Source organism: Lissotriton vulgaris, chromosome 10 (assembly GCF_964263255.1).
Source record: "Lissotriton vulgaris chromosome 10, aLisVul1.2, whole genome shotgun sequence".
NCBI lineage: Eukaryota > Metazoa > Chordata > Amphibia > Caudata > Salamandridae > Lissotriton > Lissotriton vulgaris.
In genome coordinates this window covers 372,691,662-372,706,659 of record NC_141698.1, presented here as the reverse complement: position 1 = coordinate 372,706,659, position 14,998 = coordinate 372,691,662, and the positions used below count along the sequence as shown (strand labels likewise).

Genomic DNA, 14,998 nt, shown 5'->3' with positions numbered 1-14,998 from the left:
ATAAAGTCCTAGGGATTGGGCTCCTATTCTTATAGTAAGTTTAGGGGTTGGACTAACTCTAGGGTCCCACCTATGTGAGGACCTGGGGAGGGGGTGGTTACACCCCTCCCCCTTTGTCCAGTTTCACACCAGAGCTGGGGCAGAGTGCCCCAGCAAGCGGTTCGAACAGGGAAATGCATGGAGCACCTTGTGTGCCCTAGGAAGTATCTGAAAACCATTTACTGAATACAACCCACCCTGCCCCAATACACCAAAGCCTGTCTGGGGAGGTGCTAGCACCTCCCTGGCAGGAAACCTATTTTTCCAGGCCTCCCCTGCCAGAGTTTCGTCCAGCAGCAGGAGGGCAGACTCGTGTCTGTGGCAGCAGCATCCATTTTGTGATGCTGGGCCTTTGTTTAACTTTAACCAGGTGTACTAGTGTGTACATGTCTTTTCCCTCTAGAAGGGTGGATCGCTACCCCCGCCGCCAGACCTGGCAGGGGAGTAGTATTCCAAAGTGTTTGACAACAACCACAACATGTTTTGATAAAGCCAAACCAAGTGTACATTAACCGGGAGGATTATAATGCACTTAAGAGTATACGGTATGGCTATATCATAGAACAGCTATAAGGAGATGGTTCCGAAAGCTGCAGAGGGGCTCAGCTCATACTAGGGCACCCTCTCACACAAAACCAAGCACTCTGCCTTCAGGATTGTCAAGGCCTGTCATAGGAGTGACTTATAGGTTAATATGTGTCTATATGTAAAGATAGATAGAGGTATACTATATCTAAGAAAGGGGAGCTTACACCTCCTTACCCAGGCTGCAAGTCCAGACCTGTGGTACCATTTTGAAAGGCTAACCAGGGGTGGCATAGTATATGCTTCGGCCCCTGGTAGGCCTCTGGGGTACCTATGCCCTGGGTACCTAAGGTACCATATACAGGGACTCACAAGGGTAATCCAGTAGCCAATTTGGTATGTACCTAAAGTACATGGAATCCATTTTATAGAGAAAGTATATAGGCTGGGGCTCTGAATAGCAGGATCCCAGTCCAACTAAGTCGAAAAACCAGCATAACACCAGGCAAAAAGTGGGGGTAACCATATACTCATATTCCACCTTCCTACACTCTTCCTGGGCGGGACAATAGCAAGGTGCATTACGGAGTAGAGGAGGCCGCAGTACTCCATGCACTTACTTAGCAAGGAACAATGAAGATGTTGGCCACAAGCGCACAGGTCGAAGTATAGGGGGCATAAAGGTATGTCAACAGAGAAGGGAGTCTGCCTATATGACAAGTCTAACTACTAGAATTAATCCAGCATAGTCAATTCATAGATGTTGATTTTTGGAAGGAATCTTCGCATGTCCGAATATTGCTTACCGCGGATCAAATGGGAAGATAACACAAGAGGTTTTTATAAAGGAAAAATTTGTCAGGGATGTTTGAAACAATCAGATAGATTTGCATATTACCTACTTAGTTTAAATAGACATGCTACCTATTTAGAACCCCTTTTCTCCCCTGGAAAATTTAGTCTTTAAACATGATTTGAGTTTTTTCCAGCCCAAAGAAATTTAAAGCAATCTATTACAGCTTAACAAAAACTTTGTGTGTAGATATAGCAACACATTACTGAAGAGAAAACTTACCTTAACGAGGATTTTTAAGTGTTAAACTTTACTATTTGTGTCATGATAATGTTCAAGCATTTCTTGAGTTGTTTCGTAACTTGTCGTGGTAGTAGTTAGCAAGTACTTAGATTTGCTAAGTAACAACTGTCCCTTTATATCCCATATGTTGTTATACAGTTAAAATGAAACAAGTTGTAACTGAGCACAAAGTTTCAATTTTCAGTCAGATAATTTTGTACTCGAACACAAAACTAAATACTTTCAAAATGTCAACATACTTATTGATTTCGTTTTTGCTATCTTACAGTACTCAGGTACCTCCTTTTTATGCATGTTTATTATCACTTCATCGGAATTGTCTTTAAAGTTTATCACTCGCTTGCTCTACTCTTTATTTCCTTCTTACTTCTTTGCTGGCCATCAAACTTTAAAAAAAAACTCAGTTTCCTTATTAATTTCCCTTCTAATGAATTATTTATTTTTAAGACAGAAAACTGTGACTACGCTTTACTGTTTTCTAAATGTAATCATCTGTATTGCTGTGATGTTCTTGACTTTAAATTGTGGTTTTGTTCCATTTCATATTTTTTCATAATTTTGATATCTTTATACAGAATACAAAGCTCAAGGTGCTATAAAAAGTCAATTAAATGTAAAAATCTCCTGTTCAGAAGGCAGAAGAGTTGATCTTTAATGGGCAGACTTTGTCTAACTCTTTTGTGGTTTTTGGCATTCCGCAGGTTTATTGGCCTCTTTTTCCCATTTCTCGGTCCTTGCAGTTACGTATGTGTCAAAACCCTTACATTTCAGCCAGCTGCATATTAGCACCATTAAAGTCTTGGAAAAAGCATCTTAATACATTTGTTTGTGACAGTGCATAATGTTTTCCTCTGTATTTTCATGTTTTTAGACAGATGTGTGGCTTCTCTTCCAACAACATTTTTGTTGTTTGTTCATATCAATAATCTGATGGACACAGAAAGCAAGAATGAGATGCAAGCAGTCCCAGCTAGCCACACACAAGGGGCAAGAAGATCGGAATGGGAGTCTGTTTTCTCCATCGTGAAGGCCGAAGTGCCAACTCTGGACTCAGACTCCTCACTGGTAAGGTTGTAGTATTCCCACATCTTTCTTTGAATTCATAGTATTAATAATGGTTGGCAGTGTTAGATATCTGTGCATTTTAGGGTAGAGTAGTACAGAGATTTGTGGCTCTACTGCGCTTTTATTTTTAGGTCGCCTCCAACCAGACAGCACATTTGTCTGGCTATGCGAATGACGTATTGGCGACTTTCAGAAAGTTGACCTGGGAATGCATTCCGCCCTTTGCTTGCTATTGGCTTGGTGGTTTCTAACTCATGTTTTCTGCCTTTCCGTTTGCTGGCTTTATTTGCTTTAGGCTGTGCAGCTTGAGTTCCTACCTCCCCACATTAAATCAGTGTTTACAGAATTCTTCTAGAAACTCGTTTTCTGTAATAAACATGCCTTTAAATCTTGTTATCTCAATGCATTTGCTGGGCATTCAAAGACCGAGGTCCAATGTAGAGCAGTTTTTTCGTGGGAGGCTGGTGTTTATTTTGCTTTTGGCTTACTTCAAAGTGAGAGCATTTATAGGAAAGAGGAATGCAGCATACTTTCTCCAACGAAACTGCTTGTGCCCTTTTTACTTTTTTTCTATTTTAGACATAGCCATCTCAAAAGGTATCTCTTTCTTCAGCTTCACAAAACATGAGCACGTTTTTTCTCAAAATTCCTCTTCTTTGGTGAGTCCATTTAATTGGTGAAACTGCCTTTTTAGGAACAAAGTACATAATCACATTGCTGTATCAGCATCAACCTAGCATCTGGTGAACTCGGGCAATTTACACTGTTTATTGCCCATTCACTGTCAAGTGGAGGATATGATCTTTTCACAGGAAAGAGCCAGTCATATTGCAACACAATTTAACAATGCTTGGTTTTCACTTTCATGACATTTATTTATGACATATGTGGCAACTCGTTTTGGAGAGTTCGATACTTTTGAAACCACAAGATATGATTCAGTTTCTTTTAAATATTAACACCATGTAGTAATTGACAAGTTTGGAACTGAGCGCTTCATTTTATTTGGGAGCCCTGATGAAGTCAAAGATTGATTTATACCGTGTGATGAAACACATGTTGGCTAAAAGTTCTGTTGAAGATGTTTGAACTCTTGTGAAGACAAAGAAATAAAGTTCTGCATGAAATGGGTGTGTAGACGAGGACGGGCCATCTAACATAATGGAGGTAGAATGTCTTGGTGAATTCACTGTCTCTTCACGTGACACCCTCAATAAGGTAGCCCTTAGAATCAAGTCAGGCTCGCCCAGAGATCCTGCTACTCCCAAGGTGCTATGAGGGAGCATTGAGATTCTCGAGCCCCGCATTAGATATCTCCTAGAGCTCTCTTTCATTTCAGTAACAGTCCAAAAAAATGAAAAGAGGCAATTGTTCTCCCGTTAAAAAATAAACCGAATATTAGCATGAGCCATTTGGAGAACTTACGCCCCATTTCATTGCTACCGCACATTGCTAAAATTGCAGAGAAGGTGGTTAACATCCAACTGACAGCCCACATCAGTAAACATAGCCTATTCCATCCCACTCAATCTGGTTTTCGGGCATCTTATTCCACCGAATCGTCTCTGCTCCTCTCTTCGGAGACCACCCGGAAATATGTAGGTGAGGGACAGACGACAGCCTTAATTCTATTAGATGTAAGTGCTGCATTCGACACTGTGGCCCATCATACCCTATTTCAGCATCTCAGGAAGGGAGGTGGGGCTGGCAGTGCTTTGAAATCGATGGAGTCTTTTCTGCATGATCGTAGTTTTCAGGTGTCGCAGGGACTTTACCACTTTAAAAGTATTACGTTGAAACAGGAGGTCCTTCAAGGCTCCATTCTCAGCCCTACCCTGTTTAATCTCTACGTCACTCCTTTGGCAGACATTACTGAAAAATGTGGGGTCAATGTCGTGTCCTATGCTGACAAGACTCAACTGGTGGTGTCCCTAACACAGGCACATGAGAAGGCAGCCATCAAATTTACAACATGCCTACAAGAACTGGCATCCTGGATGGCTAACAACTGCCTTAAATTGAATGGTAACAAAACTGAAGTGCTGGTGATAGGCATAGCACCATTGGTGTGGTCTTCAGCTTGGTGGCCTCAGGCACTGGGACCAACCCCCTCTCCCTGTGAACAGGTTACAAACCTAGGGATGTGGCTGGAAACTAAGCTCTCGTTTGAGAACCACACTAGGCAAGTGGTAGGAACAGGTTTTGGAGTCCTGCGTGGGCTCCGGAAGACTTTAGTTGTGCTGCCTATTACAGCCAGGAAAACCATGGTGCATGCCTTGGTGACATCACGCCTGGATTATGGAAATGCACTTTATCTGGGAGCTAATACTAAATGTATTCAGAGACTCCAACACATCCAGAATGCAGCAGCGCGTCTCATTCTGATGTTACCCAAGAGAGCCCCTTCTAATAGGGCCTTAGCCTCCCTCTACTGGATTCCGATAAGGGAGCTAATTCTATTTAAGGTTCTTTGTGTCAGCCATCGTATCCTGCAAAGAAAGGGGCCTTCCTACCTGCGTGATCTACTAACCCCGTACTCCCCGACCCGTCAACTAAGATCTAGCGGGACGGGGCAGGTGAGCCTTCCATTGATTAGGAGAGCAAGGATTAGTGGCCACTCCTTTCGTTTTCTGGCAGCACAGCATTAGAATAAACTCCCCTTGGGGCTCCGCTTTGAGGTTTAGAGACTATTTCCCAAAAGGAGTTGAAAACTTGGATTTTCCCCTCTCTTAGCCTGCCTGTCTAACCGGTCTTTGCTCTCTCTGCCCTGTCCGTAATAGGGCCTCTTATGTACCGCAGCGCGGGGACATACTAGTCCAGTGTAACCATGCGCTTTATAAATTTTATTTATTTATTTATAAAGTGCAAAGAAGGAATACCAACTTTTGGTAGTTGTTTTGAATTTTGGACACTGATTTGTGCTCAGAAGACTCTTTGTTAATTTGGAGACTTTCTTAACTATTGGTGGTAATTGTGGCCACTTATCATCCTTGGAGCACCAAAGATTACTTATAGATTAGATAAATCGGTACACACAGTTTGCGCAAATCAATCACCCTGCAACGTTTTCTATTTACAACTCTAATCTAGCCAACCACTGCATGACCTAACTACCTACATACTAATACCACTTCTTTATACCTAACAAAAACAGATAGAAGATGATAGTAACAAAATCTATCCCAGCAGATCTCGCCACCATTTCCCTCTCCAACCATGCCTGCTCAGGACCATAAATATTTATACAAAATGTCTCAGATTGAATCCCAGGGCAGCAACTGGCTAAGTGATCTATGGTCACAAGAAAAACAATAAAGGGATCTGCAAAACTGGTTAAAGCTGGCAGCATAAACTGCATGCCTCTCTATCACACCCCTTCATCCTCCATACTGCTAAGTGATGCGTCCTGCAACACTATAGCCACACCTCAGTAGTCTTCACAAACAGCATGAAATTACTCCCCACCTGGAATCAAAAACTAGGAAAACACTCTTTCGACCACACACCTTATATGGCTAACATGCTGCCAGTATAGAAAAGCACTTCAGTACCCCACATAGGAGTAGTTAGCACTACATAAATGTTACAATACAATGTAATCTTATTTTATGACAAGTATCACAAAATAATTAAGAGGGCTGCTATTCTCTCAAGCTTTATTTACTAACCCTGGAGTAACCTGGAGCTGTCCGTTAGGGCTGAAGACACTCTGAATGGCTCAGTAGGTAAAATGGAAAGGCTTGGCTTGCCAGAAAAACATGGATTTACCTGGAGGCCCTGCTTGTGGCATTCAGAGATGGCCCTCCCTGAACATGATCTAGGACAGTATGGAGACAAGAAGCCCTGTGAAGTACTGAAAAGTTGAGTCTCTGGTGAGAGCGGAGGCTATGTGCTTCTCCTGGAGCTGGTAGTGGATCACAGATATCAGATGGAGTGTGCTTCCTCCAGGAAGTGATGCAAGCTTAACTAAGGCTAGGGGAGGACTGTGAGATCCACGCTGACAGGTGCCAGGTTTGTGGGCGGAGGTTGCTGAGACAAAGGAGTTTAATTTAAAGCTCGGCGGCTCCATGGCAACAGTGGTAATAATTATGTAAACAACAATTTCTGGGAAGCAGGCAAGAAATGGAAACTAGATTTTATTTTTTAGATGGAAGGAAACTACTGTAAATGAGGCATGGAATAAGAGAGCAACAACAGGCATGAATACTAGTATTGTTGATATGCCAATGATACCAGTCTTATTGCCAATTTGACAGATTATACTCTGAATTGTGCAGACACAGTTGTGCTTCATAAGGGTTTAGGCTATTGCCCTGCTAACAATTGTAATTTTTCTGATGTCAAATTGATCTCTATACATTATCAAGAACTTTGAAACAAAAACGTTTTGTTGCCTTGAATCCGCAAAGAGTGTATCATGTAAATAAGAGCATTACACTTTCTGATATGACTATCTCAGATGTGAAAGACATTCAATTTGGTTTATCCATTGACAACAAGTACAATTTAAATATGGATGATTTGTGGGTAGATTTGGACATTCAACCTGACTTAACCTGCAATAGTAATTTAAGACCCAAATCTAAGGTAATTCCCCAGAACAAACAGGTTCATGGAATTTGACTTTTCACAAAAAAAGGGTTTTGCTTGACTGGTATGATTTGGAGGACAAGAACAAACTTATGTTTTCTATAAGACCACGCAGAATGATCTGACAAATGATGAGTTTCAAGCGTTACAAAATTTGAGGTCTAAATCAATAATTATACGCGAAGCGGATAAGGGGGACAGTATTTTTTTATGAACTACTCTCAGTACCATCAAGAGGTCATACGACGACTGAACAATAAACATTGCTATAGGATATAATCCCATTACATTGATTATGACCTCGATCAACAACAAGTTATCAAATTGCCATGAAATATGTCTATTATTGAATCTAGAGTTCAATATTGTATTGTAGAATCTCCAAAATACCCTTGTTTATACATGCTCCTGAAGATACATATAGAGGTAGCTTTTCCACCTGGCCGTCCCATCATTTCAGGCATTGGCTCACCCACAGAACACATCGCTGTGTTTGTTGACATTTTCTCAAGCCGGTTGTCATCAATTTACCTTCGTCTGTATGGGATACAGCTGACATTCTCAGTAAGTTTGAGGATGTAATGTGGGACTCCGATTCAATGATGTTTCTAATTTTAGACATGGAGAGTCTATACACATGAATTAAGAAGGAATTTGTTTTGAGCGATCTGTAACACTATTTATCTACCAGACAGGCTAACTTATATGATCACTCTCAAATGTTGCTTGAAATTTCTTAACTTATTCTGAGTAAAAACATTTTCATATATGATGGCCAGTGGCCAGTGGTTTCAACAACTGCAAGGGACTGCCATGGGTTCCAGGTTTGCCCCCTCTTATGCCAACCTGCTCATGGGATGGTTTGAAAGGGGGCAGATCCTCTGGGGAGGCTGAATGGACAGAACATATCAATTTTTAAGGGCAATATATTGATGATATTATAGTGATATGGACGGTTCTCTATTGCAAATGGAGGTACTTTGACTTTCTTAATAACAAAAATGGAATGTGAAATTCACTATGAAATATCAGAAAAACAGAATAGACTTTCTAGATGAGATGTAACTTTTTTCCATTTTCAATAACAGAATTCAAAGTACTCTATTCTGTAAACCCACGGTCTATAAGCAGTGCTCATCCACCTAGTACCATTAAAGCTATTCTTTTTGGAGCTATGTTGCGTGTCCAAACAAATGTTAGTGAAGAGCAGAAAAGTTCCTGAAATTTTGAAAAGATCACACCTAGAACGACACAGCAGGGGTACAACATCAAGCACCTTAAAGACACACAAAGGAGAATGGTAGAGCTTAAGTGAAAGGATCTTTTTGGGAATCCCAAAAAATCACAATAAGAAAGATGACCACGTGGCCCGTATCACTATATACCACTCATCTAGCCACCAGATTTGGCGAATTCTGAACAAAAAGTGGGGACTATTAGCCAATGTTCCAGGCGTGGATACTGTTCATAACAATAAACCAACAATAACTTATAAGTTATAGAAGGGGTCTTATCATCAATTACATTGTTAGCCATAGCTATATGCCTCCTATTAAGTAAGGTAGGCCCACAAACTGGTTACCACAACAACCTAAGGGGTTCTACAGTTGCACTTCTTGTACAGTGTGCAGTTTAGGCATGAATAAAATAACTTCTTTCTCATACAACAAAGGCAATAAACATATAATTAATGTATTACTTAAATATCAAACTACATTTGTTGTCTATGGTATTGTGTGCCTGTGAGAAGGTATATATAGTCAGAACAATTAGGGAGCTTAGGTTCAGGATAAAACAAATCTGAGGGCTAACCACAATAGGCATGCTGCCTGCCCTCTGTTGTCACATGTCTGTGATAGAAATATTGATTCTCTCTTCAAATTCCATGGCATTGTTGCTGTGGCATTAGATGACCGTGGTGGAACCTGCGAACACACACTTAGTTCAAAATGGACTTCGCGTTTGAGAACAATTGAGCTTGGCATAAACAAAGTACGTGAGTTACACCATTTTTTATAAACTACTGTTAGCAATTATCTGTTTTTATTATTAGTGCTATTATCTGTGACCTATTCGAGATTTGAAATGTGCTTATTCTTCCATGCAAGGACTTGTGGTCCTCTTTATGGATGAACAATGACTCTTTTCTATACTGAAATATATTGGTTGTATATTTCAGTTTCTGGTTTCCACTTAGATGGGTTTCTTTGCATCTTTGACTTTAGTTTCATTATTGCAATTCGATTGATCTGGGACTCTTCATATTTGAGTTTGTTCATGTATTTTGCTGTGGTCACTAGACTTGCAAAATCAGGTTCTAAGATAGTTATGATAGCAAATAGAGGAATTATGCAAAAAATGAGCTCTTTCTCATATTAGGTAATAGGTTAGATAAGGATTCCTCCGCCTAATCTTATCTTGTTATATTGGTGCAATCTGAATGAAATTAACTCCTCATAATTTGAAGTTGTTCATTTTCATTGTTGCGGTTGTTGTATTTACGAAGTCTGGGACTATGATGGTTGGACTAATTAGGTGCTGAATATACACTTAAACTCTTATTATTCAAGAGGACTTGATGAGCAATTTTCAGTCCTAATCTGCATTACAGCCAATGGAAGGTGATAGTAAACTTAAAAATCCATATGTCTTGTTTTTTTAATGTAGCCGCTGTTTACTTTTGGGAAACTAAGATATCTTTCCATTCATGTACCAGATGGCATTGTGAGAAGCAGTTTACAATTATTGGAACGGATCAGCCTCTATAAGATAGTATTTTACATTCTTGTCAGGTCATATTTGCTGATCTATGAATAGAATAACCCAATATAATTTGTCATGGTTTTCAAAAGTTTCTTTTATATCAGTGGCTCACTACCTTATGGTCATCACACTCACACACTTGGCCATTGCAATACGGCCACCTTTTCTCCATGTCTGTTGACCTGGTTGTGTAACCTTCACACAACACCTTGAAGTGGAAGAGGTACTGTGCTTTCGGTTATAGTAATTGTTTAATGTCACCAAAAAATAGAATTAAAATAAATTCTACTTAGTTTGTCATCTTCTTGAGTTTTTCTAATATTCAGTAGCTCACTTTGTGTGGATAGAACGCGTATGTACTTGGCCATGTTAATACCGGCCCCACCTTCTGAGTGTGTGAATTCGGTCTGCGTACACGTGAAAAAATATATGAAATAGAAGTTGTACTGTGCTTTCTCCAATAATAATTGCCTAATGAGCATACCACAGAGTTAGTTTTTAATCTAACGACCTGTGGGTAAAAAACGCTTGCATTTTCATGCTTGGATTACGTAGTTGTATGATATTACAAAATGACTGAAGCCTTTTCCCTAGTGCACGTTAGGAATTGTGGAATGCCATGTGAGATTGATTCCACACAGATGTTGGGTATTTAAATGAGGCTCCGTTGGTCAGATTTTTTCTGTCTGTTGTAACTTTGCGAAGGACTGAACTCTGTTTGAAACTTTTTTCGGTGAGTGCTGCTGCTGGTTAATAATTTTTTGTTAATGCACTTGGAGGTCCACTGCCTGCACACCATCCACCCGATTTGCTGTGGACTTATTAGTAGGTTTCTCTGCGTAGTTAATTTTGCAATGGCGCGTGGACATGTTAGCAGTCAAAAGAGCTTAGAATTCGTTTATAGGGTTGGGAGGGAAATTTTTTGATTAATATCTCTTTTATGATGGTCACTTGATACCGAAGGTGTTACTACTTGCAATGACTATAGTCCAAAGATTAGCAAGATCTAGCCATAGCTTGTGAGGTTACCACTTCAGACACGTAGGTAAGGGGTGTGACTTTCTGACGGCAAGCACATTTAGCTGTTGTAATAACATTTCTTTGATCTCTAAAGATAATTATATCAATTTAATTGCTGTTAGAAGTTACATTTTAGTGGGGGACTTTGCCTCTATTTTTTTGGGGGGGACACCACCCAGTCTACAATCTGTGATGCATATATGGTTTGCCTACTGACTGAGTTACATTTGTTGGTTTCTATTTGTGTTTTCCTAAAGGGCTCTCTTTACAGTGCAATTATGATGCAGTGCATGAAATGTCCGGTATCTGTGCAGAATTCTTTAAGTTTAGGCTTATGGTAAGCCATTTCCAGGTTACCAATTTATTGGCTTTTCTTGGGATTAAAGATACGCTTTATTCACTGACTTTTCAATTTATGTGATGATGAATTTGCCTTCTTTCTGACTTACAGTGGTTATGTTGCTCTAGTTTGGCATTGGTATCGTTTTATTTATTATCATTGTTTACTTTTCTACTTCTAGGTCTATGAATCTTTAACTCAATTTTGAGAACCTATTGTTTCTTTTTGAACACACAAACATGATTATTTTTCTTTTTGTCTCTTAAGGAAAGAGAGTAGTGGTACTATTGGGTGTACCTCCTTGCAACAATTTATCGAACATGCCTTTAGATATTTTGGTAAGCTTTTTTTGGGGCTAACTGTTTAGTGCTGCTGTAACTGTACGAACACTCTAGATGCATATTACAGAGGGATAGGTTTCTTTGCCTATCATGTGTGACCGGATTACGTATCTCTAAATATAAGAGATTATTTTGTTTTTTGTGCTGTATTCAGAGTTATCAGGACACACTATGTGTGTGTGTTCCATGTGAAGTTAGTATATGGACTCAGCTTCGTTAATCATGTTTATATAATTGTGATATTGTGTGATAAGGACATCACGTTACCTTGTTGTATTTTGACAATTTCTTTTTAAAGTTTGTTATATGTTGCTATTAACTTTTTGTGATCTTTGTTTTGTTAGTCTATTGTGTATGTTTTGTTTGCATTTTGTAGATTTCTTCATTCTGTGTATCTTTTTTATGTTCCATTTGTTAAATGTTTTTAACAGCCCTGAAGAAGTCCCAATGTTTCAGGATGAAATGTGTTGACTGAGTCCTTATCCTAAATGCCATTCATGGCCACACATATTCACTTCCTTAGATCATACAGTACGGATATAATAATTTGTTGACTTTCTGTTGTCACTTGCTTATAAGACATCGCAATAATTCATCAATACATACATCACTTTTGACTGAGTCCTTATCCTTAAATTTAAAGTTGGAGCAAAAAAATAAAAATGACCTTCTTCAAAACAAACTTACTTTGTGATCTCTATATTTGTTTGGAAATTGGGGGACACCGGGCACAGTGTATATAATCTAAGAATCGCATTTACACTCTAGACAATTCGTTTATATTTATATTGACAACATTTTCATCAATACACAAACCATGTTGTTTATACAATAAATTCTCTTTTTTTTATTTCTTTTTTTTATCATACCAAAATACTTTTTAATAGATAAAAAATATATACAATTTTTTTTTAAATATCTAAATGCCATTCATGGGCACACATATTCACTTCCTTAAATCATACAGTACGGATATAATAATTTGTTGACTTTCTGTTGTCACTTGATTATAAGACATCGCAATAATTCATCAATACATACATCACTTTTTCAAATTGTACATTCTGTTTTTGTATGATCAAACAAGGTAAGTTTCTAAACATTTGAATACTGGCGGGTTGTTGAGAAACAATGCGTTTCGGCTAAGCATTCGTCAGGGATCCGTCTCAATGTTTTTCTAGATAAAGAGAAATTGAATGTGGACATGATTATAGTCTAGAGTTAACAAGCTGATTTCTACATGAATACACAAATATAAGATCCTGTTTACACAAATAATGGAAAGGATGTAGCCTGAGGTTTAGATACTCCTAGAGGGCAAATATACAATAAAACTGTTACATGTGTTAATATGTTAAATTAGACTAATAGAACCTAATAAATACTATCATTGTGCATATCAGAAATAGTGCGCCCCATAAGTGACCCGCACCAAGGTGTAGCAAACTTTAAAAAGATTAGTGCAAGAAACGGGGTAAGTAAGAGAAGCCCTTACTAGATTAAAACTATGTCTTAAAGAGTTATACGTCTAAAATATACCTCAAAAAGTTCCTTGATGATTTTATCTTTGGGTGGGTCTATCTGCAGGATGTCTGAATCTTGACATGAAAGAGGCTGTATTCGTTAAGTAAAGAGGAGATAAGGTTATGTCCTCTCATAGTTATGACATGCATAACAATATTATTTACTAGTTGATCAAGGATCTTAACATATAGGTACCATACTATAAAATCTTCCTATAAGTATATTTTTCGAATTGACGTTTGGTGATAGGGCTGACCTGGCCTCTGTGCGAGATGCTGTTTGATAGGTTTATCACCTAATGGCAAAAGTAAGGAAGTAAGAATAGATAGATAATATTAATTAAATATCCACTCTACGCTAGACATAACATGGTAAATATCTGAGCAGATCAATTTAAAAAACAAACATTTAATATGACACACTAAGCTTCGATTGGAGCTATATAATTAATGTGATGTGATTACCTTCCTCTATTTATTGTAACTTCTCCCTTATCTGTATTTGATTTCTCTCCAATGTTATATCCCAAATTTTTAATTATTAAATGAACAGATCTACACTTAAACTTGCGATCTTTTTGCAAATGTATCAACTTTATCAGAGAGATGTAAATAACTGCTGGTAAGTGATTAATAGAGCACATTTGTCTATGACTTGACATCGCAAACTTCCTTAATATAGAATCCTGCCAAGTTTGAAATGAGCCGTACCTAATCATAGAACCTGATTAAGTGATTAGAATAAATAATTACGAGCTATTGTGGGAGTTCCTATACTAAATAAACTGATGTATTGGCTTTCCAAGTAAATGTGAGTGGAGCACTAAATACATTGGATGTCCTTAGATTGATTGGACTTGCGGCATGAGTCAGATAAATTAAATGTAGCCAGCTTGCATTTCACTGCGACTAAAAGTGCGAACGGCATGGTTAAATAGATTAGAAGCAGCCAGTTCGAACTTTAGCGCGGATGGCCTTATGAATATCTGCTTGCCGCATGCGTGCCGATAAACAGACGCAGCACATTGATTTAAATGCGATGTTGCTCTGATGATTTGACTCATTTTGGATTTCATGTTCTAATCCAAGTCTTTACTATACTCTCTTTTATCGTCTAAATGAGTTTATAGGAGTGTTATTCCTTCCTGCATTCTTCTTTATAAATGGAGAGTTGATTTTTTTTCGAGATGAAAGGAAACTGCTGTGAATGAGACCGGGAAGAAGAGAGTGCATGATCTGACCAGAAAGAAGTAATGATTACACTGAATTCCATTCTGAGGAATTAAGAAAAAGTTGAAAAAGAGCCCACTTCCATGGAGATAATGCTCGATGTGATGAAATCCATAGTGACAGGCACCTAGGTGGCTGTGGAATCAGTTAAGGGGAGGCTCAGAAGGCGGTGAGAAAACAGGCAGAACTAGAGCAGCAGTCTGGAAAACACAGTGGCTTTAAAGAATCGCCCGCCAAAACCATGATTTCCTTGATTTAAAAAGTGGAAGAAATAGAGAATAATTGCAAGGGGACCTGTATTAAAGTTTTCCGGTTGCTCCTCCACCACCCCCGAGCAGTTGATTACTGAAGCGTTGGGATCCCTACACAGAATTCCAGAGAACATGACACTATACTTGAGATAGATAATCTAATTGTAGAGGTTGAGTCAATGCTAGGTGACAAGAGGCAATCAGAAGGTGCACCA

General features: G+C 38.8%; 1 protein-coding gene across 1 annotated transcript in view; it reads left to right on the top strand.

Moving 5' to 3' along the window:
• DNAAF8 (dynein axonemal assembly factor 8) overlaps window positions 1-14,998 on the top strand; it is a 1,006,155-nt gene that overhangs the window by 15,807 nt on the left and 975,350 nt on the right. The window contains exon 2 of the mRNA XM_086939618.1: window positions 2,532-2,725. Within this exon, the coding sequence (XP_086795744.1) occupies window positions 2,591-2,725 (135 nt within the window). The 5' untranslated portion in view covers window positions 2,532-2,590. The remainder of the gene's footprint in view (window positions 1-2,531; window positions 2,726-14,998) is intronic.